The sequence below is a fragment of the Alligator sinensis genome, unplaced genomic scaffold (assembly GCF_000455745.1).
Source record: "Alligator sinensis unplaced genomic scaffold, ASM45574v1 scaffold1242_1, whole genome shotgun sequence".
NCBI lineage: Eukaryota > Metazoa > Chordata > Crocodylia > Alligatoridae > Alligator > Alligator sinensis.
The window spans coordinates 565,592-580,162 of record NW_005842833.1 but is presented as its reverse complement, the minus strand read 5'-3'; the positions used below and the strand labels follow the sequence as shown (position 1 = coordinate 580,162).

The following is a 14,571-nucleotide window of genomic DNA, read 5'->3' as shown; positions in this document are numbered from 1 at the left end:
GTCTAACTGCCTCCCTACAAGCACGAGCAGAGGAGGTATACTCCTCTTTAGTAATCTCTCCCCGTTTCCACTTTTTATATGCCCTCCTTTTAGCCCGTAGGCTGCTCTGCATTTCTCTGGTCAGCCAAGGAAGCCTCTTGCCCCCTTTCCCCCTTTTTCCTCGCATCGGGATCGTCTCCCTTTGTGCCCGAAGGATCGTTTCCTTCAGGCACAGCCACCCTTCCTGGGCTCCCATCTCTTCAAACCTCCTACTCTGCAGTGCGTCCTTGACTAATCGCCTGAGTTCATTGAAATCAGCTTTCCTAAAGTCTAGCACTTTCACCCTACTAGTTACCTTACCCACTCGACGTCTTATGATGAATTCTGTTATTTGGTGATCGCTGTCCCCCAGGTGACCGCTGTTCTGTAGGTCCCCTACCATGTCATCCCCCGTTGCCAATACCAGATCCAGTATGGCATTCCCCGCAGTGGGACCATGTACCTCCTGCGTCAGGTGGAGGTCCTGTACACGGGATAGGAACCTGCGTTAACGGTGGGACTTTGCTGTCTGCGTCTCCCAGCAGATGTCTGGGTAGTTTAGGTCTCCCATGACTACCGCCTCCCTAGTTTTTATGGTCTCCGAGAGCTGCCTCAGGAGCCCCAAATCTAGCTCTTCCCCTTGCGTGCCACATTAGAGTAGTGGCCTATGGCTACCTTCTGTTGCACCACTCTTCATTCCTTTGATGTGGTGGTACAAAGTGTAGGACCTCTGCTTGCTCTCAGCTTCTGCCACCATAAAGTATTTTATGGCAGCACAAATGAGACATCAGGGGACGTGTTTCTACCCCTAGCACAGCTACAGTTTTCACCAGTACAATCCTGGCTTTTCCAATGCTACTTAGTCTGGCACGCCATCCCCATCGTCCCCTGGTAAAACCAGCTGTGCTAGAAAATGCATGGGTTTTAGTATGGCTGCATCTATGCTGGGGTTTCTGTTAGCATGGCTGTCAGGCAGGGGTGGCACCTCTTAACACCCCTGACTTCCATGCTGTGTTGGTAGACGTTTGCAAGCAGACAACGCTTTAGTTGGCTCCTGGTTTTCATGTAGCTTTCTTAAGCGACAGCCAGGACAAGTAACACATGCACAAATAAAATTGAAAACGGAGGAAACCGCAGAAATGGCCAAGTTGGCCCCGAACGTACTAAAATGTTGACTTCTTTTCCCCAATTAAATAGACAAGATTTCCTGTTGGTGGTGTTCCTATAATAGACAGTAGTACGTACACCTTAACTTTCACTACTTAATGTTGCAAATATAAGGGCAGTTTTTAGTTCTTTTTATTTAAAGGAAGAGAAAAGAGTTAAAGTGCCAGTTTCACGGTGAGAGAGATTGTGAAGAACTGCTTGGTTCGGTTAATGAATCTTCCTACACGGTTGACCACGCTTTCAACATATGAGTACTTTTAGGGTAAAAAGATTGCATCATGGAGTATTCTTCCAGTTAGAACATATAATTTCTTTATCCACTTTAGAAACCTTGGGGAGACCCAAGAATTGAATCTGCTGGTTCATGGCAAAACTACAGAGCTCAGGGTGATTCTGGTTGCTGAGGCGCTGACTTTAAATGGTGGATATTAAGCCCTTTGGTTATAAGGCTTGAAACCAAGTCCATTCATGTCTCAGATGTATGTAAGAGGTACTTTCTCTTTCTGTCACCATTTTATGTTGGGGCTGAAATGCTGCTGTCTCTTTACAACACAAGCTCTTCCTTTCAAGCATCTCATGTTCTTTACCTAGTAAATCCGTGCAAAAAATTACCTTACGTCTGGCAGAGCGTGGACCAGTTGCACCTGTACAAGAGTCCAGCAGACCTCTCGGTTATAGCCAGGCCATGTGGTCTTTGCAGCAAGGTACTTGGACCTCTGCTGTAACAGGCTGGAAATTCGGTGACAACTTTTCCTTACTTTAAATAATGCAGGTGACCTGATGAAATTCAGATGAAAATGAATAATGCATTAGTAAAGTGTGTGCGCATTTGAATAAAATTAAATTCTTTCTCCCAGTCTTGCGTGCTGCAGACTCCTATTGGCAGGACCTAACCACACTGTATTGCAGGGGAGATCTCAGGACAGAAGTTGGCAGTTTGGGGAGCTGGATCAGAGACAGCTGGAGCTTTTGATCTCTAAGGAACATGGGGTTGGCTGTGTTTGGGGTAAATGTGCAGATTTGATGTTTCTGGTAAATCGGAGTCTTGATTAAATCTGTCACTTTAGGTTTCAGAGTTAACTGTTTATGACGACAAAGTTGTTTACACATTAGGATGACGGATTGTTTCAGAAGGCTTAGAAAATTGGGGAAGTCTACAGAGTGTCCCTTTTATACCCAGTTTGCATCTTTCGGGCTGTTTTCATAACCGCAAGTGCTAGCAGTGCAACGTTTAAACAAATAATTGCCCAGCATATTTATGCAGCAAATGGAGAAGTGTGGACTTTACAGCAGTTCTTACGCTGGACCCTGCGAATATTTGATTTATAAGATAGCAGTTGTTTTGGCCCGGGCACAAGCCGTTTCGGCAGCACCTCATAAATAACCCCTTGAAATTTATCAGTTGACATCTGGAAACATTCAATAAAATCTTACGAGATCCATGCGGCAAACCCCAGAGCTCTGTTGGGGTGCTGCATCACGGGCATTTGACTTTCCCATGTCTCCCTTGCAGGAAAATCCTTTGGGTGCTCAGTAGAAGGGGGCCCAGTCCTCGGCAGTGACCGAAGAGAAAATTTCCTTCTGTATCTCTTTGGTTTCTGCTACACAAAGGGGGAAGCACATGTGCACATAGAGATTTCTCTTTCTTTTCTCCTGTTTTGTGTGCAGGGTTCCCCTTGGTTCCCTAGCTAGTGAAATCGGTCTAGATCGGGGTCGACAAGCCTTTGAGTCCTGGTGCAATGGAACTGCCCCTGCACCGTGCTGCAGTCGGCTGTCCGGGGCATTGGCAAGGTCGAGCTCTGCCCATGCCTTGCAGTCAGGCAGCGCGGGCTCTGTCCCGCAGGGCTTTCATCCCGCAGCTGAGGAGTCGTGGCTGCTGAGTCCTAGTTCAGGCCCTGTGTCAGGGCCGCCGCGCCCCCCCCCCCCCCAAATGTTGCCAGCCCCTGATCTAATTAGCCATACATTTTCATTCAGCAGTACAGCTTGGGGAGTAGCAAGATTTGAGGGTAAAGGACCAGCAACCATAATAATGAATGAAGGCAGGGTCCCTGCCACTTCCGCCAAAAAACCAAAACCCCCTCAAGTGTGGCAAGGGAGATGAGGGAAATGTATGTATTGCATAATTTAGGTTGGAGACTGCATCTGAAGATTTCATGAAACTCAAAGATAAACCCCCTCTAAGTCATTTTGAAACTTGTAGACACTTCCTTTCCCTCAAAACACATGTAGATTTATACTTAAATTAAAACACTGGGAACACTCTGGCATTACTAGTTCCCACTTCTGCCACCCCATTTCTAGTTCCCAATTCTGTCACCCATTTTTAAATGCCAGCTTTGCCAAACCTAAATGTTGGCAAATGTGAAGCTTTGACTGTGACCACTGTCTTTTTATCCACCTAGCTAGAAGTCATACGCATATAAGAGCTCCTACACCAAACGAGTAAGTCAGCATGAAGTCATGTCTTTGCTCCGGGTGGCTAAGAAAAAGGATTGTAAGGTGAACTAAGTTGGTGGTATATCTTTTAGAGGTCTCGCCACGTACAGGCTATAAGGACATCTACTTTTGTATAGCTGTAAAATTAACATTTTTCTTTTAAAGAAAGGGTTCAAGTTTAAGCAGAGAGTGCTTATAGTCACTGTAAGTATTCTGTTTTTTGAAGTTTGGCCTATGCTAGTAGCTTAAAAGGGCTAAAGGAGTTGCAGCTGTATTATTCTCATGTAAGGTGTCTGCCAATTTATCAGGGGTGAGAGAGGGGCTGGGCAAAAGAGGATGCTGAAAATTAACTAGCTGAAATGGGGAAGAGGGTGAAGAAAGAACAGAGCAGTGACTGCAAAGAACGTAAACCATTAGGTAAAAGAAATGTACCTTTCCTTTCTGCTTTGACATATTTTGACTTTGCTCAAATGAGGATAGGCCATAGTAAAACAGCCTTAAGAATACAATCATGGACAAAGCATCCTTCAAAGGCCTAAGCCGAATGCATTGCAACATTTACTTTGAAATTACTTTAAGTATGGCCCTCTGTGACAGTTGGTGCTTGTCACTTGATGAGCTATGAGTTGTGGAGACGAGATGCTTCTCTCTTTCTCTGTCTCTTTTGTAATTAGCATATTCATGCACTTTGTTAGACCCCTTTTGCAGAATTTTCCTGTGGCAGAAGTCCAAGCAGTGTCTGGGAACTTGGTGGCTGTACCACATGTGTTGGAGAGCTTGCTAAATACTTGCTAACATCTGGCTGTGTTTTCTGGAATCAAAATGATGAGGCCTTTAATTATATTGGTATGAATGTACGTGGGAAAGAAGGAAAATTAAATTTTGGAGTAATGATTTGGTAACTTATCCTACACCACAGGAAAATTCTTCATCCCCTTTGGTCCAAATTTCTCCCTTGCTGTTAAGGCCTTGGATCATCTGTAGCAAATTAGAAATCAATACCTATAAAAATGACAAGCCCCCTCCCCATACTTTCTATATCTGTATAACTGCCAGCACTTAAAATAAGATTTTGTTCAAGTTTGTATTTCAAGTCAAGGATGAGGGAGAAATAATGGCCTAAATCGATTATGCTCAGAAGGATTAAGATGCAGAAAAGTATTAACCTTAGCTGAAATACTAATGCTGATGAATTTTTGTTTGTCTTCAAGCAAATGGTTATGAGCCTTAGAGTTTCGGAGCTGCAAGTACTTCTGGGATACGCGGGGAGGAACAAGCACGGACGCAAACACGAACTGCTCACAAAAGCTCTGCATTTGTTAAAGGCTGGCTGCAGCCCTGCTGTGCAAATGAAAATCAAAGAACTCTACAGGCGGAGGTTCCCTCAGAAAATCATGACACCTGCAGACTTGTCTCTCCCCAGCGTACACTCAAGCTCCATGCCAGCGACTTTGTCACCCTCTACCATTCCACAGCTCACTTACGATGGCCACCCTGCAGCATCACCCTTGCTTCCTGTTTCTCTCCTGGGACCTAAGCATGAACTGGAACTGCCCCACCTTACTTCCGCACTCCACCCTGTCCATCCAGACATCAAACTTCAGAAATTACCTTTTTACGACTTACTGGATGAACTGATAAAACCTACCAGTCTAGGTAAGGCTGCAATACTGTTAATGCTGTATATTGAATTTATGTTCAGTAATAATGGATGACTTCAGTCACTAGCGTGTACACTGTTTAATGATGCATCCAGGCAGAGTTTTGAGCCATGTTATTTTTGGGTAAGTGTAATGATTGCTTCGTGGAGCAGCTTATTCTATGGCACGCAAGGAGATGCATCTGATGCACCAGCATTTGCGAGTTGACTCAACATTGTTAAGCTACAAAGAAATGTCGCCAATTCCGGGTACATGAGTGCCCCCACAGGAGCGTGGATTGGGCAGAAAAATATTGTTAGGGCGAGGAACTCATTAAAAATAAGGAAGCGTGAGCACTTCAGAGCAGATGGCTCAGTCAAAAAGTTCATCAATCAATATTTGGGCCTGTCAAAAAAAAAATACATATTTGGTCAGTGTAAGGCAGCAGGTTAAACTAGATAATCATTTTGGTCCCGTACAGACTTAATACTTAGAGGTTGATTTCTATAGTGTTTTACTTTGTCTACAAAATGCTTGCCTAGTCCACTAGGATATTTAATACTATAGTTAAATACAAAACCATTTTGCAAAATTTGTTAACTGATCTTGAAAAGTGCAATGTCTATCTCCAGCTGCAGTTTGAACGGCCTCTGCTCTCCTTTCCAAGCCTGGAGGAACATTGGTAACATGAAATCTGCTCCTTATCAAAACAGGTTGTATCCATAGAGCTTATGCCAATACACACAGCTGTGCCTGGGTGAACAGTGTCCAGTCTTGGTGCTGTTGCTCTACAATTTGCTACTGAGGTGTGTCAGCAAGTCTAGCAGCTTGTATACTTAGTTTTTCACTTGTTATGGACTGAGGCACTCACAAGAATGAAATGGAAACCAGGTGATTAACAGCTTCTGGAATAGCAGAAATCGGTGTACTCTGGTTCCAATGCACTGAGCGTAACGTTGAGCTTCTCTCTAAAAGAGGGCGATATTGGCTTTGCTTTAGTCTGGAGTCTCTTAATTGGTTCATAGAAATTCCAGGCAGTGACTCTAATGCCGGATAATTAGCTGCTCAGAATGTGTCTCATCACTTAGTATTATAAATACTTTTAAAAGTAACAGTATAATGCTGTAATTTCAGTAAGACACTCTAGCACATGAATTATGGTATACATTCATTCCCTGTTGTGGTGAAGAGCACTCTACTGTCAGCCTCATGCCTAATAAACCAAACCTAAATTAAGAGATCATAATTCATGCCTTGTCATGTCTTACTGCTCAAGCAGTTTATACATGGCAGGGAGTTTTCTCCTTGTGTGAACTTTCACAATGAAATGGGTGAGCATAATGGGTACAGCTTAAAATCATGCCAAGTGCTTTAGAAATGAATTATTTAGCACTGAGGGGTATGGTTAGATCGCATGTATTCGGTACTTTTCCTCCATTATGCCTCTAATCCTGAGAGTACTTTTCCTCTCTCCTCTTCTGGGAGGGGAGGAGCTCCTCGATGCATGCGTGCAAGAACCAGTGCTTTTGGTTTCTTCTTGTAGTGGAAAGTAAACAGTAATTCTAGTCTGTAGCAACACTCTCTGCGGACATCACAAAGATGGTTTAGGGAAAAAATCTTTTTATAAAGATGAGGAAAAATAATTACTGCATATTCTAGTAAGAAAAACCCACTTTTTAGTAATCTGAAACCTACAGATGTAAACCTCCTTGACCGTTGCTGTGCCTCTCACTATAGGATACGAGAAGGCTGTGCTATTAACATCTCCACCATATTCTACATTATTGGATATGCTGGTTTTTAGTTAACATCTCGCAACAGGGCTGACCAGCTGGTAGTTTCTGGACTGTATGCGGACCATGAGGACTTAATGTGCAGCTCCTAGGCTCCTACCCAGCCACCACTCTCCCTATCACTCCGACTGCTACTGCAGCTGGGGTTTCTAGGCTCCCATATTGTACTGGCACCGATATAAGGAAAATTGTCATTATTGGCAATCTGCTTTTTTTGGGCTGATAATGTCACTGATAAATGCCAGATGCATGCACAGCCGCAGCGCACTGCAGCATGCAGGCAACCAGGAGCACAGCCTGGCAGCATGGAGAGCAGCATCCGGCTGGTAAGTCTATTGTGGAGGAAGGGGTGTTGGGGAAGGAAGGGGCGTGGGGGCGGGGAAGCAGACTGAGTCTCCCACAGTGAGGGAGGGAGTGGGTCTGGGGCAGGCATTGCACAGCCGGGGCAGGGAGTGGGACAGAGCCGTGGGGAGTAGGGGGTGGCTTCCGCCACTGCACACACCCCGGGAGGGCATGGGGGCATGTGTCCCCAGATATGTGCACAGGGCGAGGGTGAGCTGGGGCTGGGGGCTGTGCTGGGCTCTTCCCGGCAGAGGGGCTGGGCTGGGCTGGGAAGAGCCTGGTGCAACCCCCAGCAGCAGCCCACCCTTGTCCCGCACACAGATCTGGGGGCACCGCTCCCCCATGCCTTCCCGGGGTGTGTGCAGCAGTGGGAGCTGCCCCCTCCTCCCCACGCCCCCCTGGACGAGCCGTGGCTCTGTCCCATGCCCCACCCCAGCTGTGCAGTACCTGCCCCAGTCCCACTCACTGCAGGGGCCTCGGTCTGCCCCCACGCCCATTCCCCCACAACCGACTTACTAGTCAGGCGCTGTTCTCCAAGCTGCTGGGCCACATATGGGCAGTCGGATTGGTTTTGGCCAATATGGCTTGTTAAAAATCGGCCATCGGTATCAGCCCAAGAAATCTCTAGCGGAGCACCCCTACTCCCCCTCCCTCAGCTTTGGACTAACTGCTCCCACCCTGGTGCAGCCAACAGTGCTTGGGCAGCCCGTGGGGCTGATGTGGAGGCACATGGCGGGGGGGGGAGGTACCACCTGCCTCTATGGTGCAGTGGCTGCCGTGAGTGCAGCGCAGTGGTGGTTGGGGGCCTGTGGTTCACACTAGCCTGGGCTCTGGGGTTTACGGTCCCCACTGATGCGGCTCATGGTTCCCTTGGCCGCTTACAAATTGGACAGCCTGCCTTAGATTACTGGATAGACGTTTGCCCCAAATTATTCTGGCCTCCATTTTGTTGCTGTGAGGAACTCGTTTTTTCACGTGACGCATCTTCACTTTGTTCTCAAATGGCCGATGCCTGTGCTAGGCGCTTGCAAAGCTTCCTGTTTGGATGCTGGCTTGACTTCAGGGTCTTTCAGTTCCTTACTCCTTGGATTCTCTCCGAGTTTGATGGGGAAGCTGGTTTCATACCTCTCTTGCCACGATGAGAACGGGCTGGGGATTTGACTTGGGGTTTGAAGATCGAGTTCCCTTCTTCAGAAACGGCATGTGAGTCAGATCTCTTGGTGTCGATCAACGACGCTGCTGGGGTTCGGCGCAGAGCCATCGATGCCAGGTTTTCCTTCATCCTTTTCAGAGTAGAGACTGGCTTCCGCGGACCCCAGAAATGGAGAGATCTTTGTGCCTGCACGTGGTTCTCCCCACTCGCCCCAGCCCGTCTCAACTGAAGGCAGATTTGTGGATTGGCAAGTTGCTGGAAGTCAATTTTTGCCCTACAGCGAGAGGAAAACATTATTTTGCAAAACACAAAACGATATCTTTTGGCATAGTACAGCATTTGGGTACAGGCTGTATTGTTTTATAGTTACGCAATACATTATGTTATCAGAAAATGGCATTTTCAACCCATTATTTCTATTGTCAAGAACAAAAGAAGGAAAAGCTGCTGTTGGTTGTTTCCTCAGACCGTTCTAGACTGTGTCAAGTGTCTTCCAGCAATAGTCTGTGCCTGTGAATTGGATGGAGCTGATCAGAAAATGGAAAGCTGTTCTGTTTCCTCTTCCCCATGTAGATCTTCCATTTAAAGCAGCTGGCTGCAGATTGCCTGACCAGGAGCTGCTGCATGGAAAGTTGGGCACTGCCTGACGGCTGCTTAATCTCCTTTGCCCTCTCTGGCTTGCAGTCCGCCATCTGACTTGTAGCACCGAGCTACATCATTACGAGGGCAGTGGAGTAATCTAGCCGTATTGGACTTAAACTAGTCCTTTAAACCAGCTCTGTGCTCTTGAGAACCGAGCGTAGCAGGCTGCAAGGCGTGGAGTAGTAGAAAGATCCATCCCTGCCGTTCTCTTCAACCAGCAGATTCTCTCACTTCTGCTTTTAGAGCATTTCTGGTGCATGGCTCTTGCTTTGCTTCTCTACCCCTGAAGTTAAAAAAATAAAAAACCAACAAATAAATAAATACCAAAAGAGAACTGGGAGTTGAAGGGATGTACAACATCCATTCGAGCCCAGAGAGGGCTGCCTAAGTAGGCTTGCTTTTCTAATGAAAATGCGTGTTCTTTGTCCCAGCTCAGTGGAGCACAGGATTTGGGTCACCGAGGAAGTTGGCCACTTCAGGTGTTGCAAACTGAAGGAAGCATCTGTATTGGACAACACCTAATACAAGCTGATTAGTATCTCTTATAATTCCCTGGCCTTTGCCAGAATAACTCTAATTTACCTGAGTATGGGTGAAAACTTCGTAAGTTCAAAAGGAATTGGATCAGGTTATGTGGAAGAAATGGAAACCTTGACATAAATATTACAAAATTGGGAACATGTTCAAGAAATATTACGAAGGAGAATTGATCCTCCTTTGTAACACCAATTGAAAAAAAAAAAAGGGTGCATCTCAGTCCAGCTGCATGCATCCACACGTATGTTAAGAAGTTCTAGTTTGGGTTACTGGGATGAGCCGACACCATAGCTAAACCTGGGAACAGAATTCGTGTTCAGACAGGAATCTAACTGAAGGTCATCCTGTGTTCGCAGTCGTCAGAAAAAGTGTGTATGAAAATTAATTGGACAGTTTTACAGCTGACGCAATGCTGCCAACTCTGTTCCTCTGTTAGGAAACTGAGGAAGACGGTGAGGTTGCCATGATGTGAAATCCTTGCCAAGCAGGTTATGCTAATAGCGGATTGATATATTATACTTTCTGTTAAATGATGATTGTTTTGCACTATTTATGTTGTAAAAGCCAAATTTTAAACCAGTAGGTGTTTGGGATAGTTGGTCTCAATATATGATATCAATAAAATATTCAATATTGTCACAATCTGACTTGTAGCATAAAGAGGATGATGCTGATGAAGCATATGATGAGCATAACTATAACTTTGCTTACCTTGTGGAATGATGTTTAGCCCTAAAATGTGTGATTAGCATTACTACTGTATCAGACTGTACTGTACTAGCTTGAATATATGTATTTATATGCTTTGCATTGATGATGACAGTGCTTACACACCAGCAGACTCGCCCTATCCCAGAAGAAGGGTGTTTGTGCCTGAAAACTTGCAAAAAACATTTTTTCCAACTACTTAGTTGGTCTAATAAAAGATATCACGTTTGCCCAAAGTACCTTGTCTACCATAAAAATGTGACATTTGCATTGGAAATCTGATGTTCCAGGGTTTTTATTAGGCCTTCACTAGGAGCCGATTTCTGGTATACCAGGTGCCTTCACAATTTTTGCTTTCTTGTTTCTCCTTCCAGTCTTCTGAACCTGTTAAATTTGAAAAACGAGAGTATTCTGAACTCTAAAGGCTCAAAACATCAAAGCTGTATGGACTGGTGTGGGTTTAAAAAAAATCAACCTTAAAGTCGATATATGAAATTAGAAATAGCGAATAACCTGCAAGAACTTAATGAGCCCTTAAAAATGCTGTCTGCTTTCAACAAGCTAGCTGATGTTCACTGGAAGGCTTAAAATTTGTACGTGAAATATTTTATAACATCATTATTTACTGCAAAATGACACTGGTAAAAGTACTTGGGATGGGTATGAAATTAAGATCCTATTAAAGTAATTGACTGTCTATTGGATTCCATAAAACAAAGATTTTGCCTAATCTGATTGTCCAAAAAATATTTATTTTGGGCAATGCTAATTGTTTTGGGGGATTTAAATTATTTGTTCATCAGAGTGGGTTTTAGAATTTGGCTCCTGTGCCCCTAACATTTATACCTTTGATCTTTCTGGTTTTTAGCAGTATGAGGCAATTGAGCACCATCAGAGTTCCCCAAGAGGATGTATATTTAAATGCAACTTCTTATTGTTTCAGCTCTTGCAGCTTTGAAGAGTGCTGTAAATGTTCACAGCTTTACTTCCCTGTATGCAACACCACAGGGAATGTGTGTTAAAAAAAACCCAGCAATTCTTGAAGTTGCTTTTTGTGCTAAAATGTAACAAATGCCATGGGAAGTTGACTTTTCCACAAGAAATTAGTTATGCTCCACTATAATCTCCTGTTTACTTCATCCCAAATCTAAAGGTACCTTGATGGAAATTGGGGTTTTGCCTTCAGCAGCAGGAGGAGACGAGGACTTCTGGTCAGACAACTGTACCTTTGTAAAAGGCTGGCTTCATGGCTCCCTTGAAGCTTGGTAGAAGATTTTACTTTGCAGTTTTGAATGTAATATCCTTGGGGCAATCCTGGCCCGTGGAAGTTGAGAGCAAAGCTATGATTGACCTCGCTGGGGCAAGGATCTCGCTCATTTGCGCAATTCCAGGAAGCAGTTAGCCCACCTGCTAGTCATTGGCACGTTTGCATTAACATAAATGTTTTAAGAAATGGTAAATCATTGATAAGAATTCAGCAAACACTTGGCCATTTCATGCATCCGAGTGTGCATCGTATAACTCCTGGATAGCGATCGTGGTGCAGTGTGGGAGGCTGGTTGTGTCTGGGATTTATTCACTAAACAATTGTATGCGCTTAGAGTCCTGTTTGGATGCAGATGAAACTTTACTTAGCAAGCTACTGCTGCCTTTCCCGTCTTGTTAGGTAGATCCACGCTGAGCGTAACCGCTGGTGAGGTTTGTGAGTGGAATCAAGCTTTTATCAGCTCCTGCTAGTGCATCATTGTGATTATTACTGTTTTGAATATGCGTGCTGTTTAAGGTTCAGAAAGCTCCGACCTGAGTTGAAGGACTCGGTGTTTTGACTTCCGTTTCTGCAGCTCTTTTAGTAGTGCTGACTTGGTTTTGTTCCTGTGGTTGGCTGAACTAAACCAGAAATGCGGTACATTAATATCTTGTTATTTTGACCTTAATTTTTATTTGTATGTGGTCTCCCTTGAATTCAGCTATAAAAACCAGTCATTCTGTAGTATAGGCTCTCTGGGGGTTTTTTTGAAGTGCATTGGAAGTTTAAATCAACTTTAGCTTTTCTGCTAAGGAGATTTTTTTTCCCCTGAGTACACTCTAGCAGATTGCTTAGTTTTTGCATAGCTCGCCTCACAGTCGAGGTCTCCCCTATGATGAGACATTTCAGTACATTTCTTCTGAACGGATCCAGCAGTGGCTGATCTTTGGAGAAGTTGCCTGTCCCAGGTTATAGTGGGATCCATCTTTTTAACTGAGAGTGAAAGCTTTGCTAGAGTGAACTATAACCCCAAATCAGCAAAGTATGTAAAAATAGTCAATTTAGGATGAAAGTTAAGTTTGTGCTTATGGGCTTTGCTAAACTTGGTCTTACAAGCTTGCACGTTTATCTTAGGTTGCAATCCTGTCTGTAAGTGGGAGGACGAGCCACGTTGGATACGGAGAGAAATGGGAAGATTCTCATTTTCTTTAGTAGCTATCCAAGGGGCAGCTAGCTCTCAAAGGAGATCTAAACATTGGGATTTCACAGGTGGCGCTTTTCTCCCTCTGCGAGATAAAGATGGTGGTCATTGTAGACATCAATAGCAACTCGGTTATCTGCATTATATAAACGGTGGGCTCAGAACGGAGCTTTTCACTACATTTCAAATGGTCACAGCCTTTGTCTGCTGCTTCTAGCATTTCAGCCACTTGGATGCATCTAGCCGAAAAACACTTCCCTTCACAGGAATATTGCAGTGTTAGCTCCATACCTTCAATTATGTCTCAATTGATGTTGGTGCTGTTAGGAATTGACTCCAGACTCTTCATATCTAGATGCCTGCATTTGGTTTCCAAAAGCCACGCTTAGGGGACTTGATTTAAAACCAAAAAGCCCCCATGCTCAACATCTGCAGAAAGCAGTTGCTTTAGTGGGGCTTGCAAAGGTGCACTGCTCCCGGAAAAGCAGCCTACTCATGTTTAGGTGCCTGAATGTAGTTTGGGATTTGAACTTCAAGTCCCGGGGTTTAAAAATATGCGAGAATGAATGGGATCTGTTGCTCAATGGGCTTCTTAAAATGGGTGTTTCAGCTAATAGAGGCCTGTTATAGCATAGTTCATGGTAGGCGGGTAGGGTCTTGGTCCCTGGTTGGGTTCCCACTGGGTTACACATTGTATAGATGAGCAATAAAGGATGGTTCTTGTTTCAAAAAGGCTTGCCGTTTAAAAGTCAAGCTAGCAGGTGGAGGAGTCAAATAGAGAGCAGGATAAGGATTGAGAGATTGCATCCTTGACCTTGGAGAAGCCTCAGTGTAGGTCTTCCAAAGTGTTCCTTACCCAGAGGTGTAATTAGCACATGGCGGGGAGCGCGTGTGTGTTTAGTTTTGTTTTTTGGGATTGTGTCTTAAGCAAAAGCGACTTACTCTTTAAGAAATGGTGCAAATGAAGATATACCCGGTTGCATGGCTGTTCCAGTTGATCCATCCTGTAGATAAACTCTGTTATGGAAAGTTCGAAAATACAGCATGTTTACATGAGTTAATTTTAGCCCTTGGAGCCTCTCCAGGCCATTGGTCTCAGATACGTGGTCTCATTTATTCAAATAAACTGTTTTTTTCTTTTGGTTGCGGTTTTTTAAATATATGCTGAACAGCAGCTTCCAAAATCTTATTGCTGAGGGGAGAGAGGGGGGTGTGTGTGTGTGTGTGTGTAAATGAGGTGGTGATTGCAACGGGCTGAGCAGAGCCTGGAAACTTGAAGGGAAGCATTCTCAAGCACTCGGGGTTGCACAATAACATATCGCAGCAGCAGGTTCTCTAATGCAGGTTCGCTGCAGCCAAGACAAACACGTTACTCTCTTCCTGTCAGGCAGACCAGACACTGGAGGCTGCTTCCTTTAGAGGGAAGAATAATTTGCACGTTTCCTGCAGCAGCTTTCATCAAAACCTCTTGAAGAGCTCCAGAAAGGTTTCACAGTACATGTGAGAGGTGTCAGTGGACCCACGGCACAGACGAGCAAAACGAGGCACTTGGCTGAAATGTGGAATTGCAGCAAGTGCGTGGTAGACCAAAGAGAGGAATCCAGGAGCCTTCTAGGCTTTTGCTGCCTTAAAAGCCTAGACTGCTCTGTCTGTACTCAGCCCAGCTGCCCGGGGGTCCTGCCCTTCTT

At 44.8% G+C, this 14,571-nt stretch overlaps 1 protein-coding gene across 10 annotated transcripts in view; it reads left to right on the top strand.

The window, feature by feature from the left end:
* Nucleotides 1-14,571, top strand: part of PIAS1 (protein inhibitor of activated STAT 1) — a 94,123-nt gene that overhangs the window by 36,554 nt on the left and 42,998 nt on the right. For 8 of the 10 annotated variants that reach the window (XM_006035415.3, XM_006035416.3, XM_006035414.3 and 5 more), the window contains exon 2: nucleotides 4,833-5,277. In XM_006035415.3, coding sequence (XP_006035477.1) covers nucleotides 4,833-5,277 — 445 coding nt within the window. Of the gene's footprint in view, nucleotides 1-3,610; nucleotides 3,628-3,967; nucleotides 4,039-4,832; nucleotides 5,278-14,571 lie in introns of those variants that run through there. The other 2 variants (XM_025191573.1, XM_006035417.3) reach the window with 2 other exon arrangements.